Genomic DNA, 19335 nt, shown 5'->3' with positions numbered 1-19335 from the left:
AGGATGCATCGGGAAGGTCTGGCAGAAACTCCTGCCACACGTCTCCCTATTTCATGTGGGACCCCGGCTGGAAACGCCTAGGACTCCAGGGACCAGCTGACCACTGGTTAAAACCAGTCACCTTCCACCTCTGAACAAGGAAAGAGACGTGTTTGTGAGTGAGGTCTGCGCCTCTGCAAACTCTCACGAGACTCCAGCGGAATGCTGTAGGATGCCCAGTGCCCTAAGAGAATGACTGTACGTGGAAAAGTCCTCTCGGATCTAAGCAGGATGAGCCTCCAAAGACAGGACGTCAGGGAGTAAGAAGGTCTCGGTAATTCCTTTCCTTCTGTACCACCAGTGTCCTCTGTACCCAAAACCCAGAGCAAGAGGAGCCTTGTGGACCGTCCATGTGCCAGGGAGTGACCCCCGAAAATCAAGCCATTCCCAAACCAAAAATCTGTGCTCTTGAAGTCGCAAACTGAAACTGAATCAGAGTGGAAACCACAGGCACCGTGAAGGTGAGGAAAGGCTTAGGGGAGGTAAGAAACGTTTCAAGTACCAGCTCAGTCGCATTGAAAGCTACTTTATTCCCTTCCGTTGTGATCACTGAATTCATTTTCTAGGGCTGCCATGAGGGACCACAGCCTGGCCCGGAGGGCGGCTTAAGCAACAGAAACCGATTTTCTCACTGTCCTGGAGGCTGGAGGTCCAAGATCAAGGCACCAGCGGGCTCGTTTTCTCAGCTTGTCAACGGGGCCTTCTCCTTGTGTCCTCACTCGGTTTGCTCCTCCAAGTGTGTCTGTGTCCTCGTCTCTTCTTATAAAGACACCAGTCATACTAGATTAGGGTCCACACTGTTACCTCTTTAAAGACCTTATATGTAAATATGGTCATATTGTGAAATGTGGGGGCTAAAACTTCAACATGTGGCTTTCAGGTGGGGGGACACAATTCAGCCCATAACAAGCATCAACCCACACGAGTCAACTGCTGTACTCAGGATGTGGAGGTGTGTTTGCTCCATTTACTGAGTTCCAACTACAAGCCAGGTACGGTTTTGACACAGGGACACCTGTCCCTACCTGCACGGAGCTGACATTCTAGTGCTGGAGAAACAGACATGAAATGAGTGAACAAATAAGTAGCGTGGTTTATCTCGGGGAGCGATGCGTGCCCGGGAGCACACAGGCTGGCCAGCTGCAGCGGGTTGGCCCAGGAGCTCATTCAGGGCTGATCGGGAGACCACCCTGAAAGGGGATCTTCCAGGTAAGAAAGGAAAGGTGAGGAGGGGCCAGCGCTGTCACCACAGGAGAGCTTTCCAGGCAGAGAACAAAGACAATGCCCAAGATGGGAGTAACCTGGGTGGTTTCTAGAACACAAGAGAAGGCGTCATGGTGGGACGTCATGGTGGGACATGAGGTGGCACATCACTGTGGGATATCACGGTGGGACATCATGGTGGGACGTGAGGTGGGAGAGGTGGCCGGCCTTTCGTGGACATTAGGTTTCACCTTCTCCTCGGCCATGTCCTGCTCATTAGGCCAAAGTCAAGGTGGCTGCACGGACGCACCAGCAAAGGTGCCTGTGTAGTTCGCAGCGCCTTCCTACTTGTGACCCACTCAGACTTCCCAGCTGTCTGTACAGCGTCCCCCACTGCAGTCCTAAGCCGTCCAAAACGGGCATCCTGACTTCTCCTCCTCCTCGCCCTCCAGAACAACAGCTCCAAGAGGCGATCCTGACTTCTCACACCCAAGGGCAGGCAGAAAGCTCCTTCAGTCAGACTCAAGTCCTGGGAAAGACTGTGACTCCCCACTTAGAGGGAAGCTGCCAGTGGACCCGTAGAGTAGCAGGTGTAACAGTGTTGCCATAACTGAAGAAAAATCGCGACTTGGGACCTGGATGTAAGTGGCAATGTTTCTTATTCTGCATTTCAAATTTAATCTCACTCAGGGGACACTTCATGAGCTCTAACAGGCTGCCAGCCCTCGCCGGAGACACAGACTCTGCCAAATCAGCAGTCCCCATCTGCAGAAGCTCATAATCAAAGAGGCTGACACGGATTCAGGTAATTGTAACGAGACGGGATCTGTTTGACTACAAGACTCCAAGAAAAAGAAGAGGGAGTGTTGAATTTCTTGCAAAACATTTTGTGGATTTAGACCACCCAGACAGAAAGACGTGCAATTAAAAATTCTATCTAACCCTCAAATGATAGATTACAGGTTACACCATTACCCAATTCATTATCTTCTTCCTTCCTGGAACTATGTCTACATGACAGTGAGTGATAGTCAGTCTTAACACAATGGAGGGAAAGACTGTATTTTTATTTTCAGGGGAACCAACAGAGAAATGACTAGCACGCTACAGTTTTACTGGAAATCCGATGGAACTGGCACCAGACAATGGCCCAGCAATCAGGATGAAAAGGTCACAGAGTGAAGCTGGCGTCTCTGATCAGCGCTGACCCTTTGAATTTCTCTAAAACTATTGACTGCCAAGCCACTGGCAGACAACCGCAAACGCTGAAAGACCCAACTGAACTAGCTCCGCGTTAATTACGTGGGGCAGCTCTGCTACGCCCACCATGACTTATGTCTCTTTGAAATGAAATTTTTTGTTGCTCTAAAGTGAGTAGTGACAGGAAGGCAGCTGCCCAGTTGTGTCTTGAACATGAAGGTGCACGGAAGGGCTCTTTCAGGCCCCGGGACACCAGTCCCACGTGACCCCAGCGCTTTGAGCTTTGCTTCAGCATTTAAACAAGTACAGGTTACCTCCAGCTTTAGGGGCAAGAATCGCCCTGATACCACAGGCCCCCAGTTTACTGTCGTACCCTCTCCCTAGCCACACGTTGGAAAGATGACTACAGCAATTGCCCTCCCCAGGTGCATCAAGTCATGGGTGGCAGACACTGCTAATTGCTCACCCAACATCCATTCTTGTCAAGGAAACCAGATTTGGGGCAAGGGGCTGGCCATGTGCCCAGTGAAACCCCTACAATTCCCTACTCCCTCCGGATGGTCTTGACCCTGAGAACTGCCCCCAATCATTGACACTTCTGAAGGCTCCTTAAAGAGGGGCAGACTCAGGTGCATTATTTGACCTTTTGCCCCTCTCTCCTTCCTTCCTTCTGCGTGAAACGCAGATGTGATCACCACAGTTGCAGCAGCCACCTTGAGACATGAGGGAAAGGCCAAGGGAAGCCTACAATCCGCGATGCTCTGACATCCGTGGTCCACCAGACCAGTTCCTACCTGTGGGCACCCTCGCCTGTTCCTAAGTCTGTGCCTGTCCAGGTGAGGTCAGTGTCCTTCGGGGTTTGCACAGCTGGCCTTACTCCCCAACTAATACTCCTTACAGATCACTCACCCCCAAGCCCCTTCAGTCTGATTTGTATCCCCAGAAATCTGTTAAACACCTTTTTAAAGTCACCAATGGCCTCCACATGTACAATGCAAAGCATAGTTTTCATTTCCTCGCCTGAGCTCTCAGCAGCATTCAATGCTGTTGACTCTTCCTAGTTTTCAGACAGTCTCTGCTCTTGGTTTGTATAATATCACATTCTCTTGCTTTCTCCGCTCCTCCCCTGGCTGCTCTTCAGAAGGTTCGGCGTTGTCCTTCATCAACTACGAAATGTTTTAGTCCCTCAGGACTTGGTCCCAAACCCTCTTTCCTTCTCATACTTTTTACTGAGAAAAATCTCATCCTTCCCAAGGCTTCAAACTGATCAAACTGCCAAAGATGCCTAAACTTGTACCTCCAGGAGCGATATCTATTTCGAGCTTCAGACCCACACACGTAACTGCCCTTTCCACCTCTCCACCTAAATGTCCCATTGGCACCTCAGACTCGACACGTCCCAAACTGAAATGCCTCTCCTGCTCTGTACCAACAGGGTTCAGCTGGGAAAAACAGAAGCAACTCTTTATACCCAAACAGATGGGATTTAATACAGAAACTTGATTATACAGGCTAGGACAGTGAGGCCCTAACAGGGGAGGGTGACGCGACCCAGACTCTAGCAACAGCAAGAAGCAATGCTACCCTCAGGCTGGAGAGATGCAGGCGGAGGTGGTGCTGGCTAAGGTCCAGGGGCTGGGCCATCAGTGGCAGCGAAGGTCCTGGCAGGGTCATTTGAGGGGACACGTGTCCTCCAGGACGTGAAACTACAGAGGAAATGCAGCCTCTGCCAAAGACGTACCAGGAAGCAGAACAGGAAGGAAACCATGACCTGGTTTCTCCACTCCTTGCCAACCCCAGTCTTTCACTACTGCCTCCCACTGGGCAAATCCATTCAATAGAAGCAAATCGTAACTCCATGTGAATGCAAATTAACAAAGGAATAAATTAAAAGTTTGATGAGGAATGAGCTGTTTATAGTATCAAAGTAAGTCCCCACAAAGTCCTTGTTAACTACAAAGAGGAAAGCAGTAGACCCGCCGTGGACAGCACTGGCAGACACTACCTTAATTACGTGATCGAAGTGAACGTCACTAGGAAGGGGACACATTAAAATCACGTACCACCTAATAGGATGCAGTGAGGGCACAGCAGCATTTCTGTGGGCTTCTTACCAAAGTTGCATAACCTGACTCTACTTGTGAGGAACCAGCAGACAGATCCAAACTGAGTGACATACTACAAAACACCTGTAATCTTAAAAAGTGTCAAAATGTAACATATGTGGATAAAATATATGACAATAGCACAAACGACAGGGAGCATGACACGATACGGCTGTAGAGTAACTGATTTTACCCCGAGTAATAAGATGTCAACTCCACTTTGATTGTAATAAGGTGAAAGATGCATATGATAATCCCTATAGCAACCACTTAAAAATGCAAAGCGCTAGAGCTAAAAACCCAACAGATTCATGAAAACGGAATTCTAAAATATATTTGATTATTACAAGGGAAATCAAGAAAGAAGGAACAGAGACACAAAAATAAGATGAGACAAATGAAAAACAAGTAGCCAAATAGCAGACCTAAATCCAACCGTATCAATAACCACATCACATATCAATGGGCTGCATCTCCTTCTGGTAATGGCTGAGTGACCTGCTACTGGACTAACTCACTTGCAGACAATAACCACAAACTCTAGATATGATGTTAAACAAACAAACAACACCGCTATCTGAACGCAATAGAGAATGAAGAGAACTAAGCTGACCGTGATGGGCAGTCCACACTCAGAAGACAGCTCTAAGAAAGAATTGCCCCAGTTTTGCTGCACTGAACCTGAGGGATGGCACAATCATCACTGCGGCCGTCAGAGGAAGCACCACCCGTAGAAAAACGCAGTTGGGAGAGGGGGTGGGGGCTGGGGAACCACAAGACTTAGTCCAGGGTGGCTGTGGCATGAAAGACAGACGAGAGAACCCTGGAAGTGGAAGAATGGGACAGCGAATGCCCACATTACAGCCGCTGGCAGCTCTGGCTGAATCCTGAACCACATATATGCAGGTCAGAGTATGTCAGCTAACAACACAAGATCTGGACTGAGACTGGGTTGTGATCTAAGAGGTTTGCAGTTGGAGTCCAGCCACATTAATTGCCTGCTGAGACAAAGGACACAACATTCCCTGGAGAACAATAACAAAACCCAGACTGACACTCATGATGGCCAAGACACAACTCAAAGTGTGAAGAGTCAAAAAAATAAAATCCATTCAAGAGTCAAAAGACTATCAACGGAGACCAACTCCCAGATGACCTAGATGTGAGCATTACCAGAAAAGGATTTTAAAGCTGCTATTAGAACTGTCCTCAACGATATAAGAGAAAATATGCTCTCAATGAATGAAAAGGGAGGGAATGTCAGCAGAGAAATAAAAAGTATAATAAAATTTTAAAAATGGAAAATCTAGAACTGAAAACTATAATATCTGAAAATAACTTTTCACTGGATAAACTTAACAGCCAAATAGAGATGACAATGGAAAGATTCAGTGAACTTGAAGACAAGTCAATAGAAGTTATCCAGTATGAAAGGGAAAGAATGAAAAACAGAAAAAGGAAATGAACACAGGCTCGAAGAACTGTTAGGCACTAGCAGGTGGTCTAAATGGCATCTTACAATTGACATGCAGAGGAGCAAGGAGACAGAAAAAAGTATTTAAATAAATAATGGCTGAAATGTTCCCAAAGTGGATGAAAGACATAAATGTAAAATTCAAGTACGCAACAAACCCAAGGCAGGATGAACTTGGAAAGGTCAAATTTCTGCATGTTATAGTCAAAGACAACAAACAGCAGCCAAAGAAAAACAACACGTTACCTACACGTGAACAATATCCATTACAGGCCGTTGTCTCACTAGCAACTATGGGACCAACAGAGAGTGGGGAAGTATCTTTAAAGTGCTGAAAGGGGGAAAAAATAAAAAAGAAGCCAACCCAGCATTCTATCAAGAGCAAAAACACTCTTGAGAATGAGGATGAAATAAAGACATTTTCAGGTAAAACAAAACTAGGGGAATTCATTGCCAGCAGATTTGCATTATCAAAAAACTGCCATGAGAAGTCCTACGTGCTGAAGAGAAATGTACACCAGAAGACTTAGAGTCCCGGAAAGAAATGAAGGGGCATCAGAAATGGCAAGAGTCTGGATAAATACAAAAAGCTATTTTAGTTTTTGCTTTTTCCTCTTAATTTCTTTATAATACATAAAACTGTTTAAAGCAAAACTTCTAATACTGTCTTCTAGGGTTTTTAACACATGTCTGTGTGATCACATAAAATAACTTTAGCATAAAGGACATGGAGGGGGTTAAATGGTCCTACTATCTGCCTATGTTTTATGAGAAGTGATACATTAACTCAAAGTCAACTGTGAAAAGTGTAGCTGTTACAAAGTCTGAAGCAACCACTAAAAAGGAGATACAAACAAGTGCAGCTTAAAAGATAAAGTTACAAAGATAAAGTTACAAAGTTAGTTTGTGTAAAGAGAAACAAGGAGGGAGTGATTACTAAAACCCTCAACAAGCTGGAGCTGTACCTGGAACTACAGGAGAGGAGCCACCAACAGGGGCTGCGGCCCAGATAAAGGGGTGCAACCGAACCACAGCCCAGCAGGGGAGCAGGGGGAGACTAACAATCCTGTCCCCTCTCTCTCTTTCACTGTCCAATCTCCAGCCAATGCCTGCCATTGGCCAAACCAGACCAGATAACGCACATGCACACACACATGCACACACACATGCACACACATGCATACACATGCATGCACACGTGCACACACACATAATTATCCAATGATGTTTGAATGGCCAGACTGGTAATGATGTGCCTGACACATCACTGGACGTGATGGAGCTACACCCTGTGAGCATTTCAATCAGTCAGACGGTGCCCAGGGACAGGGCAACCCTGAGCAGGGAGAAGAAAGAAGTGCCTCGAGGCTGGGTGCCAAGGTCACCCAAGGTCACGCACCAGCCACCTGCAGACCAGTAGCCCTGCTGCAAATACCAAACACGTGGGAACGGCCACTGTAACTGCTGGTACATGCCGCCCTCTGCCCCCTGCCCTTGGGCAGGAGAGTACCCTAGAGAGCAGAGGGTGGCAGGCACGGCTGGGCTTCTCGTCTGTGAGATAGCCCTGAAGATAGCATTCCAACCTCCGAGCATGACTTTCAGGGTTAAAGCGATACCGCATCCAAGTAAACTAAGTATTCCCTCCACTTGCAGCCACTGCCATAATCCAGCTGTATTCCAACTTTCCAAAACTGTGACCTGAGGGAAAATCTCCACACGGATCACAATCGCCTTCTGTAGCCGGAATCCTCAAGCCTCTGACCGACCCTGGTTCCCTGCCAGCCTCTGTCCGAGCTCTAAGACTCCAGTGCACTTGGGAGAAAAAAACAAGGCAGACTCGGGGCTACAGGTGCTAATTAACGGACATATGCTCATTAAACACAGCGGATAACATTTGGAACCAGCTACATATGCTGTGCAGGTTACGGTTTGTTCTGGAAATCGCCTGCCTTCCTTTCCAGGCTCCGCCGAAATCTTCGCCATAAGCTGTGGACTTGATCTGGGCCCCAAGACTGCAGATTTCAGAGCATCTGTGTCTATGCAGTTTCCTCACGGGAAATCTGATTTTTATTTGGGAAAAAAAGTTAATAAAGCCTGGATTTCTGGATCCACCAGAGGAACAGTCCTCAAACAGGTTGCTATTTATTTAAGTGTGAAAGTAAGCATTGAGATTATTAGCATTCGAAATGGGGGACCGTGAGACCGTCAGGGGCTCTGAGGTGGACAGGCCTGGTTGGAATCGTGACTCTGTCCTTTCTGCACGTGGGTGTGACAACTTATGAAGGTAGGACATGGTGGCATCTGATATGACCAAAAACAAAAACAAAACATCTTGAAGGTGGTATGTGAATTACTAAGGTTTAGGATACACTGACGGCCCGCTGTCTGATTCCAAAAGATACCTCACTTCTTACATCACAGGCAGCAGGACCCTGTTGCCAGAACTGATGCCCTAAGTGTCCTAACTTTCAATATTTATCAAACTCCCACTTATTTACATCATGAATAGTCTTGACAATTCATACCCTTTGTCCAGAAACAACGCCTTGTAATACTTCCAACTTCGTTCGCTCATCCAACAAACATTTATTGGGCACCTACTATGTGCCAGGTGCTGTGCTAGATCCTGAGGACACATCAAAGGACAAAGGAGACCAAAGTCCCCACCCTCTCGGACCTGAGGTTCTAGCAGGAAGAGATGGACCATAAACAATGACATATTATGTCATTAACATAAAGAACGGGGTGTGTCAGAAAAGCCAGAGCAGGACAGAGGCGGTGGGCATGGTCCAGTGTTCAACAGGGATGGGGGGTCCTTGAAAACACTGGGGGCTGCTGGTGAAGGAGTGAGGTGGAGAGTCACAGGAGACACGCTCAGGAGGTGACGAGGCCAGTCTCTCAAGGCCTATAGGCCAAAGTGTTCTTTGCAAAGGTGGGGGCAGAGCGGCCTGTCAGCGGGCTCCTGTGTGTCTCCAGCCAGAGGGGACCCCGGCTCAGACCTCGGTCACAGCAGTGGAGTAGTTCCCTCGGGACCGTGGAAAGGAAGAGCCCCGGGGCTTGCTGCCAGCTCAGTGCAGGGCACCAGAGAACAGGGAGAGTCAGTCACAGTTATTAGGTGTTTGGCCTGGGTAACCAAACAGATGGGGTGGTTACCAAATGAAAGGGACAATCCAGCTGAGCACAAAGTTGACACTTCATTGTCACTTAAAGCACAAAGGGTCCCCACTTACAGATGAGAAACCGGTGGTACAAAGAGGTGAACTCACTTGCCCAAGGTCACACAGCTGGTATGTGACAGAGATGGGATTCGAACCCAGGCAGTCCATCCTCAGAGCCCACAGTCTTAACCGCTGGGCTCCACTGCCTGGCAGGAGGAGAGGTCAGCGCAGGCATCTCTGAGCGAGCCGAGAAAGAGCCATTCTATTAGGTTGGTGCAAAAGTCATTGCAGTTTAAAAGGTTAAAAATGATAGCAAAAACCGCAATTACTTTTGCACCCACCTAATAACAAATCAGGGATAAAGTTTCCCAAGAATCTCTCTCAGCCTCAGACACATTCTATTTGGAATGGGGAAATTTTTATAGTTCAAACTTTCCCAGAAGTGTAAACAGACCTGTCCCAATGCTAGGCAGATCTAGCATTGCCCTGCCTACAGCCCCTGACCTCAAACCCCGCCTCACAACCTTTTGCTAAACGGCTTTTCGATCTATGGTCAGATTTGGGTACCAATGTTTAAGCAGACTCTATTTCAATATTAGAGAGTGACCGATTTGACTTTTGTTCACGTTGGCCCCTCCACAACATGCAGTCGGAAAGAGCAATGTGACACATGAAAATTGCACACATCTGTCCCTTTTCCATACATCTTCAGCTCTGAAATTAGATCTCAGCCAATCTTGCACACATTCACACTTTGGTCTAGGGCCACATCTGAGCCAGAATGAAATATGTCATATTTCATTCAAGAAAGACATGATTAAAACAGACAGTCAGTTATGCTGGGAAATAACACATTTCCCGAGGCCTAAAAACGGTACTTTATTTTGAGAGATTGAATGTACAAACGGACAATAGCCAGACCATGTACAGCAAAAGAACTCTGACCCACTACCTTGCAGTAACCAGGCCAAAAGCCAAACCACAACCTCTGTAGCCATCAGCCCAGAAAGGTCTGAACTTGGCCCACGACTGCCAGCTTCTCTTTTTATTGCTTCTGCTCCCAGCTCAGCCAACCAGAAAAAGGAAACGCGTCCCCAAGCTTCTTGTTAACCTGCCTCCAGCTTCCACATGTCAACAGCCTGTGACCCCAGCAGATGTGAGGCTCTCGCTTCTCCTCTGTGAGCTTTCCCAGGCCTCTGCCTGCCTTCAAGTGTCCACCAAGCACAGATGACGGCGGCTGACTCCCTCACCACGGCCAGCTCTGAATAACGGGCCCGTGTTTGTTCTCGTTTGGGTGATCTTTATTGATTTCCACAACTTCAGTGCACTTTCTATGGCCATAAAATAAAGCATAATGAGTAACAGTCATATCTAGGAAGACAAGAAACTCTAGCTGCTGACCCAGGAAGTTTCAACAGGCCTGCCTCTCCCCATCTGGACAGGCCCGACACCCCAGAAGAGCGGTGTGGAAAGGGAGCCCTCAACGCACATACCAGACCCACACCCCAACTCCATCGCTTCCCCACTGCATGACGTCAGACAGGGAACCCCGAACCTCCCCGAATCTCCATTTCCACAGCCGTGAAATGGATGTGAATTATACTATGTACGGTGCCTGTGATGATACAGAGAGAGAATGCATGTAAAGGGTTAACACAGAACTTGGCACAAACACACCTAAAAATTAAAATGTAGGAATTCATAGTATTAATTCACACACATCAATAGCAGCATCAATTATAGTAAATAACAGGATCAATTAGCACTTACTGAACACCTAGCGTGAACACACACACACCCCTAAGTGCTACATGAAGTAACTAATTCGCTAAATACTAATATAAGTGAAAACAGATTACTTAGGGGAGTGAAAATGTTAGCAAACTGAATTCAGCAATACATTAAAAAGATCATACATTATGATCAAGTGGGATTTGTTCCTGGGAATGTCAGGTTGGTTCAGTATCTGCAAATCAATGAACGTGATCCAACACATAAACAAAATGAAGAATAAAAATCACATGATCATAGCAATAGATGCAGGGAAAGCATTTGACAAAATCCAACATTCATTTATACTAAAAAGACTCAACAAACTAGTAGTAAAGGAAACATATCTCAGCATAATAAAGGCCATCTAAAAAATAATAATAATAAGTGAGTGAAGCAGGCCAGCTGGGAAGGGACCGGGGTGACGATGCATGATACATCTAATGACACTCATGAACTAGAGCCCACTGTTGCCAAGTCACCAAATCTCAAAACTTTCCAAGAAAAATGGTAGATGAAGTCTCCCTATTATTGGAGATTGGTAATGCTTAAACATTTTAAGGAATGCCATATGACCTTTTTAAAAAAAAATCTGTGGGCCAGATTTGGCTATGGTCACCAGTTAACCTCTCTGCAGAGTTTAGTGAATTAACTCACATGAAGAACTCAGAATGTGGCCTGGGCCATTCTAAGTCCTCCCTGAAAGTTATCCAGTGCATTTCATGCCATTTCCCTGGCCTGAAATGCCTTTCCCAACCAGGATGCAAGGCTTCCCTGACCACCAGGCCATCTATCCTCCTTTTTCTCCAACTTCTCACCCATAATGTTCTTTCTATACCAGGGATGGCAAATAAATTTAGTGTTAAGCATCAACCCCTCCCCTCACACGGATTGGTAGGGGCTGTCAGGAGTCGTGGGCTCAATGCTGCAGTAGATTAGTCATGCCTGTCCTGGCACAGGGAGAGCTGAAGTGCTATGGTGGATTAGTCATGCCTGCCCTGGCACAGGGAGCACCCAGTGGTAGGAGCACGGAAGCCATCCCTTTGCCATTCTTGGTCTATAACAAGAATTTGACACTACCTTGTGTTGAAAGAATCCCTATAGAGCAAGAACTGGTTTTAGACCATCCCAGCCCCTCCACCCATGGGAGTGACTAGCATAGGGCTGGGACCACACCAAGTTCTGACTCAGTTACACCAAGACTCACTCAGGCTCCAAATAGGAACCTGCTTCCTGCAGGCTCCTAAGACTTTGTGGGATCTGCCAGAGCCGTGGGATCCCATTGGCAGGCTCTGAACAAGCACACCTCCAAAGAGGCATGATCTGGCCCATCAGCCTCGGTCACCATCAGAAGGGCCACCCTGGGCTCATGGCCAATCCCCACTTCTCCTGACCTGCACCCGGCAAAACCAGCCCCACAACGCTGTGATTTCTACATCTACCACCCCGGCCTCTGAGCACTGGGGAAACCACATTCAGTGAGGACGCTTGTGCACCAGGCCCTGTCCCAAGAACTTCATTGATTTGATTAGTCCTCACAACAACCACAGGAGGAAACTTACCTCTGAGGAAACTGAGGCCCAGAGAGGTTAAGTGACTTGCCCCAGGGCACACAGCTGGATTGTGGCGGAGACACTGCTATATCCTACTGCTGCTACCCAGGAACCTTTGTGAGCAAAATAAGCTAAAGACAGGTTTGTCCCCTAGCCCAGAGAAGTTCCCCACTTTCAGCAATCCTAAACTGATTCTTCATTATGCAGATAGAGAAACTGGTTTGCTTTACCAAAGGAGTCTTTCCTGATTAAAAAAACAACAACCTAAGAGGTCTGAGACAGTGTTTCAGAAAGTTCCTTCATGTACTTAGAAACTGGAATTCATTTACAAAGTTTCTTTCCCCTCCCACACAGCATCATAGGATCGCACGTCCGGGGCAGTGATAGGTTCGGGCTGTCACGTGACAGCTCCACAGCCTTCCTAAAGTGGAAGCACTAGGACCTCCCAGCCTGGAATGCTGCTCTCAGAGCTGTTGTTTTTAATCCTGGCTTCACAACAGGGCTACTTGGGGAGCTCGCAGAAAACACCGATGCCCAAGGCCCACCCCCAAATATTCTGTTTGACTTTGTCTGCTCTACTGTCTTGCATGGGTCTCCGTTTCACATTTGTAAGTGTCCTCTCTACACTGAACACTCAGCATACGAACAACACCCACTTAGGAACTGACAGTTCATTGAAGACCGGGAATTGATTTCCATCCCGTCCAACCCGGCAACGCCTCTTACCTAAGAGTGAAGTGGTCTGCCACAGAGCCACTGGTCAGAGACACCAAAAAGGTGGCCGTGTCCCCTTCCCGGATGAGGTTCATAGGTACGGAGACGACGAGGTTCTCGTCCAGGCTCACCAGGGACCACTTCAGGTCGTCCTGAGTCGGGTAGACCACCACACTCCCAATCCTCTCCCGGGCTGGAGACGCCTGCTGGGGGCCCTCCTGGCCCGAGTGGATGTTGTTCTCCCACTTGCCGTCCTCCACCAGGGGACACTGGCCGGCCTGGTCAGCCGGGTAGAGCGTGAAGAAGAGCTCCATGGCCGTGCCGCCCAGCAGGGCCGGGATCTCCTCCTCGGGCTCCAGGTCCAGCCCGGAGCTGAACCACTCGGGCAGCAGTTCCAGCTCGGCCATGCACAGCCCCGGGTCCCCTTGCAGCCGACAGCTGGCCGCCACTTCCCTAGCCTCCGGAAAAGCAAACATCTTGACACATGGTAGATTGTCCGCAGGGTCACTGTCGTCCCAGGCCATGCCGGTGATGTAAAACAAGGTCTGCACCTTGGGCCGGTTGGAGTAGATGGAGCTGTCCAGGATGTGAGATTTCAGCTTCCAGCTGAAAGGAAACTTGGCCATGTTTGCGAAGGCGGTGGAGGTCAGCATGAGCTCCTGGGGGATGGTCTTCTCGGCTGAAAATGGGCCGTAGCTGGCATTGACGACCGGGGGGGTCCTGGCCCGGTAGATGAAGAAGGACTCTACCCGGGCCTGCAGGCTGGAGTTCCTCGTGACGTCCTGGTTGGCTTCTTTTAGGAAGAAGAACTCGTCTGCGTCAGTGATTTGGAAGCTCGTGGGGAGATAAGCAGGCAGCGAGGAAAACCTCTGGAGGCTGTCCACAATTCCACGACTCTCCATCACTGCACGAGAAGGGACAGCGAAGGAAGAATAAGAGCCATGTCCTGATATGTCAGGAAGTCAATGCAATGCCACCTCCACCCATCACCCATCAAGCCACCCACTGGCCACACCTCTCCTCCCCACTCTCAGCAGTGAAAGTCCTGTAATTACATAAAGTGTGTTCTCTGGAATCTTCCCAAAAAACCAGGGCAGAGTGGAGGGCGCCTCATTTACCACTGATCCAGTCAGTAGTCCTGTGGCTGAACAGCTACCCCCCCAGAGAGAAATGTCACCTCCTCCTGTTCTCACAAAGCACCAGACTCAGAGGATCACAGTCATCTTTGCTGCAATCCCTCCACGGGGAGCAGCTGGCCACCCACCTAGCCCACCACAGAGTCAGACATCACACCGTGGTATGTGATACGTTCACACTTCACTACTTTGATATTCGTGCTTCTCTTCGTCACTCCTACATGTCACATCTACTTGGACATTGAGACATCTCCATAATGCTTATTGAAATGAGGGGAAGCTATGGCTCAGCATTCCCACTGCTAGAAACTTCTCCTTGCAAAACACTAGTGAGAATGCATAAGGATTTATCTACAAGGATGTTCACTGCAGCAATTTTGAATTGCAAACAAACTTAAAAGCAGATGGGCTGCACACAAAAGAAGTAAAAAGTAACGACAGAAACATCAATGTGGAGGGGTGAGTAAAAATGGCAGTGATTTTAGAATGTGTTCAAACTTACGCGACCATCAACTTAAAATAGAGTGCTATAAACATAGCTCGGTATATACGAAGCACATGGTAACCAGAAGCCAAAACCTACAAGACAGATACAAGAAATACAGAGAAAGGAAGCCAAACACAACACTACAGAAAGTCGTCAACAGACAAAAGAGCAAGAGAGCAAAACAGTAAGAAAGGAACAGAGAAGAACTACAAAAACAATCCAAAAACAGTAAAATGGCAATAATTACTTTAAATGTAAATTGATCAAATGCTCCAATCAAAAGAAGAATGGATAAAGAAGATGTGTACATACATAAAAGAAGTATTACTCGGTCACAAAAAAGAATGAAATCTTACCATTTACAACATCATGGATGGACCTAGAGGGTATTATGCTAAGGGAAATAAGTCAAACAGAGAAGGACAAATACCATATGATTTCACTTGTGTGGGGAAAATAAATAGATAAATAGAGCAAACAAAATAGAAACAAACTCATAGATGTCAAGATCAAATTAATGGCTGCCAGACGGGTTGGGAGGTGGGAGGCTGGGTGAGAGGGGTGAAGGGATTAATATGTACAATTGGCAGTTACAGAATAGTCATCGGAATATGGAGTACAGCATAGGGAATATATTAGGTGGGTGCAAAAGTAATTGCAGTTTTTGCAATTATGTTTAACCTTTTAAACCACAATTACTTTTACATCGATCTAATAGTCAATGATATTATAGTAACTATATATGTTGTCAAGTGGGTATAAGACTTATCGGGGGATCACTTCATAAGTTATATAAATGCCTAACCACTACGTTATACACCTGACACTAATATTCGATTGGTGCAAAAGTAATTACAGTTTAAAAGGTTAAAAACAATACAAAAACCACAATGACTTTTGCACCAACCTAATATAATATTGAAAGTCAACTATAATTGAAAAAAAACTTAAAAAAATTTTTTTTAAAGTAGATGTGCCAGAACCAGAGGATGGATTTGAATCTTGGCTCTGCCACTTTCTCACTGAGCAACTTTGAGCAGGTTACTTAGCCTCTCTGTGCCTCAAATGTCTTCATGCAAAGTAGGATATAAATATAGAGTCTACCTTATTGGGTTTTCCTAAGGATGAAGGAGTTAATAAATATGAAGGACTTAGAGCAGGGCTGCCTCACATAAACGCTCAATCCATCTTTACCTGCTATTAGTACTATTATTACTATTATTATTACTTACTAGTTTAATCCATTCTAAAGGTTTACCAGGTGGAGACTACATAAACTATACATTTTTACAGTGGAATAAAAGGCAGCTGTAAGAAAAGTGAGATACAATTATGTAATTATACTTGCAAAGATGTCTATAATATGTCATTAAGTATAAAACATTATAAATGTATCATATATGGTCCTATTTGTGTATTTTTTAAAGGTTCTATATGTATATATGCAAATATACATATATTTGTTTGTGTGTGTTTAGAACCCAAAGGAGAAAGATTGTCACTTTTCACCACCTATGTTTCTAATTTCTTTAAATTTGTTACAACAATGTATTATTTTGTTAATTAAAATATACACATATAATAAGGCCAGCATTACCCCGAATCCAAAACCAGATAAAGACATTGCAAACAAAGAAAATTATAGGCCAATATGCTTGATGAACATAGATACAACAATCCACAACAAAACATTAGCAAGCTGAAGTCAGCAATATGTATGAAAAGATCATACACAATGATCAGGTAGGATTCATTTACGGTATGGAAGGTTGGTTCAATAGCCACAAATCAATTAACGTGATACAACACATAAAGAAAATGAAGGTTTTAAATTATATGATCATATCACTAGATACAGAAAAAGCATTTGATAAATCCAGTATCTATTTATGATTTTAAAAAAACCCTTAGCAAAGTGGGAATTGAGGGAACATACCTCAACACCATAAAGGCCATATATGACAAACCCACAGTTAACATCATACTCAATGGTGAAAAGCTAAAAGCATTTTCCTTAAGATCAAGAACAAGACAAGGATGTCTACTTTCACGACTTTTATTCAACGCAGTACTGGAAGGGCTAGCCACAGAAATCAGACAAGAAAAAGAAATAAATTCACCTGAATTGGAAAGGAAAAAGTTAAAATATTATTTGAACATAACATGATACTATTTATAGAAAACCCTGAAGAGTCCACCAAAAAACTATCAGAATTGATAAATGAATTCAGTAAAGTAGCAGGATGGCAAGTTAATATTCAGAAATTGGTTACATTTTTTATACACCAATAAAAAACTATCAAAAAAGAAATTAAGAAAATAATCCCATTTACAATTGTATCAAAAAAATAAAAGTCCTAGGAATAAACTTAACCAAGGAGGTAAAAGTAATGTGCTCAGAAAATTATAAGACAGTGAAGAAAGAAACTGAAGAAGATACAAATATATGAAAGCATATATTATGCTCATGGATAGGAAGAATTAACATTGTTAAAATGTCCATGCTACCCAAAGCAATCTATAGATTCAGTGCGATCCCTATCAAAATACCAATGGCATTTTTCACAGAACTAGAACAAATAATCCTAAAATTTATATGAAACCACAAAAGACCCCGAATAGCCACAGCAATCTTGAGAAAGAAGAACAAAGTTGGAAATACCATGTTACCTGATATCAAACTATACTACAAGGCTATAGTAATCAAAACAGCATGGTATTGGCATAAAAGAAGACACATCGATCAACAGAACAGAACAGAGAGCCCAGAAATAAACCCATGCCTATATGGTCATTTAATTTATGAGAAAGGAGGAAAGAATATACAACAGGATAGAGACAGTCTCTTCAATAAGTGGTACTGGGAAAACTGGACAGATAATGTGTAAAAGGGTAAAAGTAGACAACTTTCTTAGACCATATACAAGAATAAACTCTAAATGGATTAAAGCCTTAAATGTAAGACTCAAAACCATAAAATTCCTGAAGAAAACATAGGCAGTAAACTCTCTAACATTGCTCTTAGTGATTTTTTTTTTTTTAATGGATCTCCTTGGCTGGGGGAAACAAAAGAGAAAATAAACAAATGGGACTACATCAAACTGGGAAGTTTTTGCACAGCAAAGGAAACCATCAACAAGGACACAACGTACTCAATGAGAAGCTATTCACCAGTGATACATCCGATGGGGGATAATACCCACAGTGTATGGGGAATTCATACAACATAACACCAAAAGACAAATAATCCGATCACAGAATGGGTGGAGGACCTGGATGGGCATTTCTCTGAGGGGGACACACAGATGGCGAATGGACATATAGGGGGATGCTCAGTGTCACTGAACATCAGGGGGTGCAGATTGAGGCCATGCTGGGGTATCACCTCACACCTGTCAGAATGGCCATCATCAAATAATCAACAAACAATGGGTGTTGGCGAGGATGTAGAGAAGGGGGACCCTCATGCAGTGCTGGTGGGATGGCAGATTGGTGCAGCCACTGTGGGAGACAATATGGCGGTTCCTTGGAAAATTAAAGATGGAGCTGCCATGTGGCTCAGCAGTCCTACTTCTGGGTATTTATTTGAAGAAATCTGAAACACTGATTTGAAAAGACATATGCATGCTATGTTCATTGTAGCATTATTTGCGGTGGCCAGGATATGGGGGCAGCCTTCGATGGATGGATAGATAGAGGAAATGTGGTACATACATATGTCAGAGTGTTGCTCAGCCATAGAGACAATGGAATCTTACCCATTTGTGGCAACATGGATGGACCTAGAGGGTATTATGCTAAGTGAAATAAGTCAGACTGAGAAAGACAAATACCATATGATCTCACTTATATGTGCAATCTAAAGAACAAAATAAATGAACAAACAAAATAGACACACACTCATAGATGCAGAGAACAAACTGTTGGTTGCCAGATGGGAGGGAGATTGGGGGACTGGGCGAAAGACGTGAAGGGATTAAGAAACACAAGCTGTTAGGAAATAGTCACGGGGAAATAAAGTACAGCACAGGGAATATCGTCAATAACACTGTAACAACTATGTGTGGTGTCAGCTGGGTACTAGACTTACGGGGGGATCACTTCATAAGTTATATAAATGTCTAATCACAGAACTAGAACAAATAATCCTAAAACTAATATGGAAGTATAAAAGACCCCAAATCGCTACCGCAATCTTGAGGAAGAACAAAGTCGGAGATACCATGCTATCTGAAACTAATAAAATATTGAATGTCAACTGTAATTGAAATTATTTTAATTTTTAAAAATTAAATTAAATATGCACATATACATATACATGTATATGTGTGGATGTATGCATATACTTGTATGTACATGTGTGTGTGTTTCTTAATATGTGTTTTTTTCAAATGGGAAAACAGACCCCAGAGCCAACAAGCTTTTGCAAACTAAGGACAGCCCAGCCAGAACCGGGTCAGTAAGTCAGGTTAGGGACTGACAGGGGTCTTCCCTGC

General features: G+C 45.1%; 1 protein-coding gene across 3 annotated transcripts in view; it reads right to left on the bottom strand.

Moving 5' to 3' along the window:
- Positions 1-19335, bottom strand: part of TMEM132B (transmembrane protein 132B) — a 268754-nt gene that overhangs the window by 134819 nt on the left and 114600 nt on the right. For all 3 annotated transcript variants that reach the window (XM_019748802.3, XM_074321105.2, XM_074321106.2), the window contains exon 2: positions 13229-14120. In XM_019748802.3, the coding sequence (XP_019604361.3) occupies positions 13229-14120 (892 nt within the window). The remainder of the gene's footprint in view (positions 1-13228; positions 14121-19335) is intronic.

The sequence above is a fragment of the Rhinolophus sinicus genome, chromosome 9, assembly GCF_057876585.1.
Source record: "Rhinolophus sinicus isolate RSI-liver-muscle chromosome 9, RSI-T2T, whole genome shotgun sequence".
Lineage (NCBI taxonomy): Eukaryota > Metazoa > Chordata > Mammalia > Chiroptera > Rhinolophidae > Rhinolophus > Rhinolophus sinicus.
Note: the sequence above shows the minus strand (reverse complement) of the source record. Positions and strands in the feature narration are given on the sequence as shown.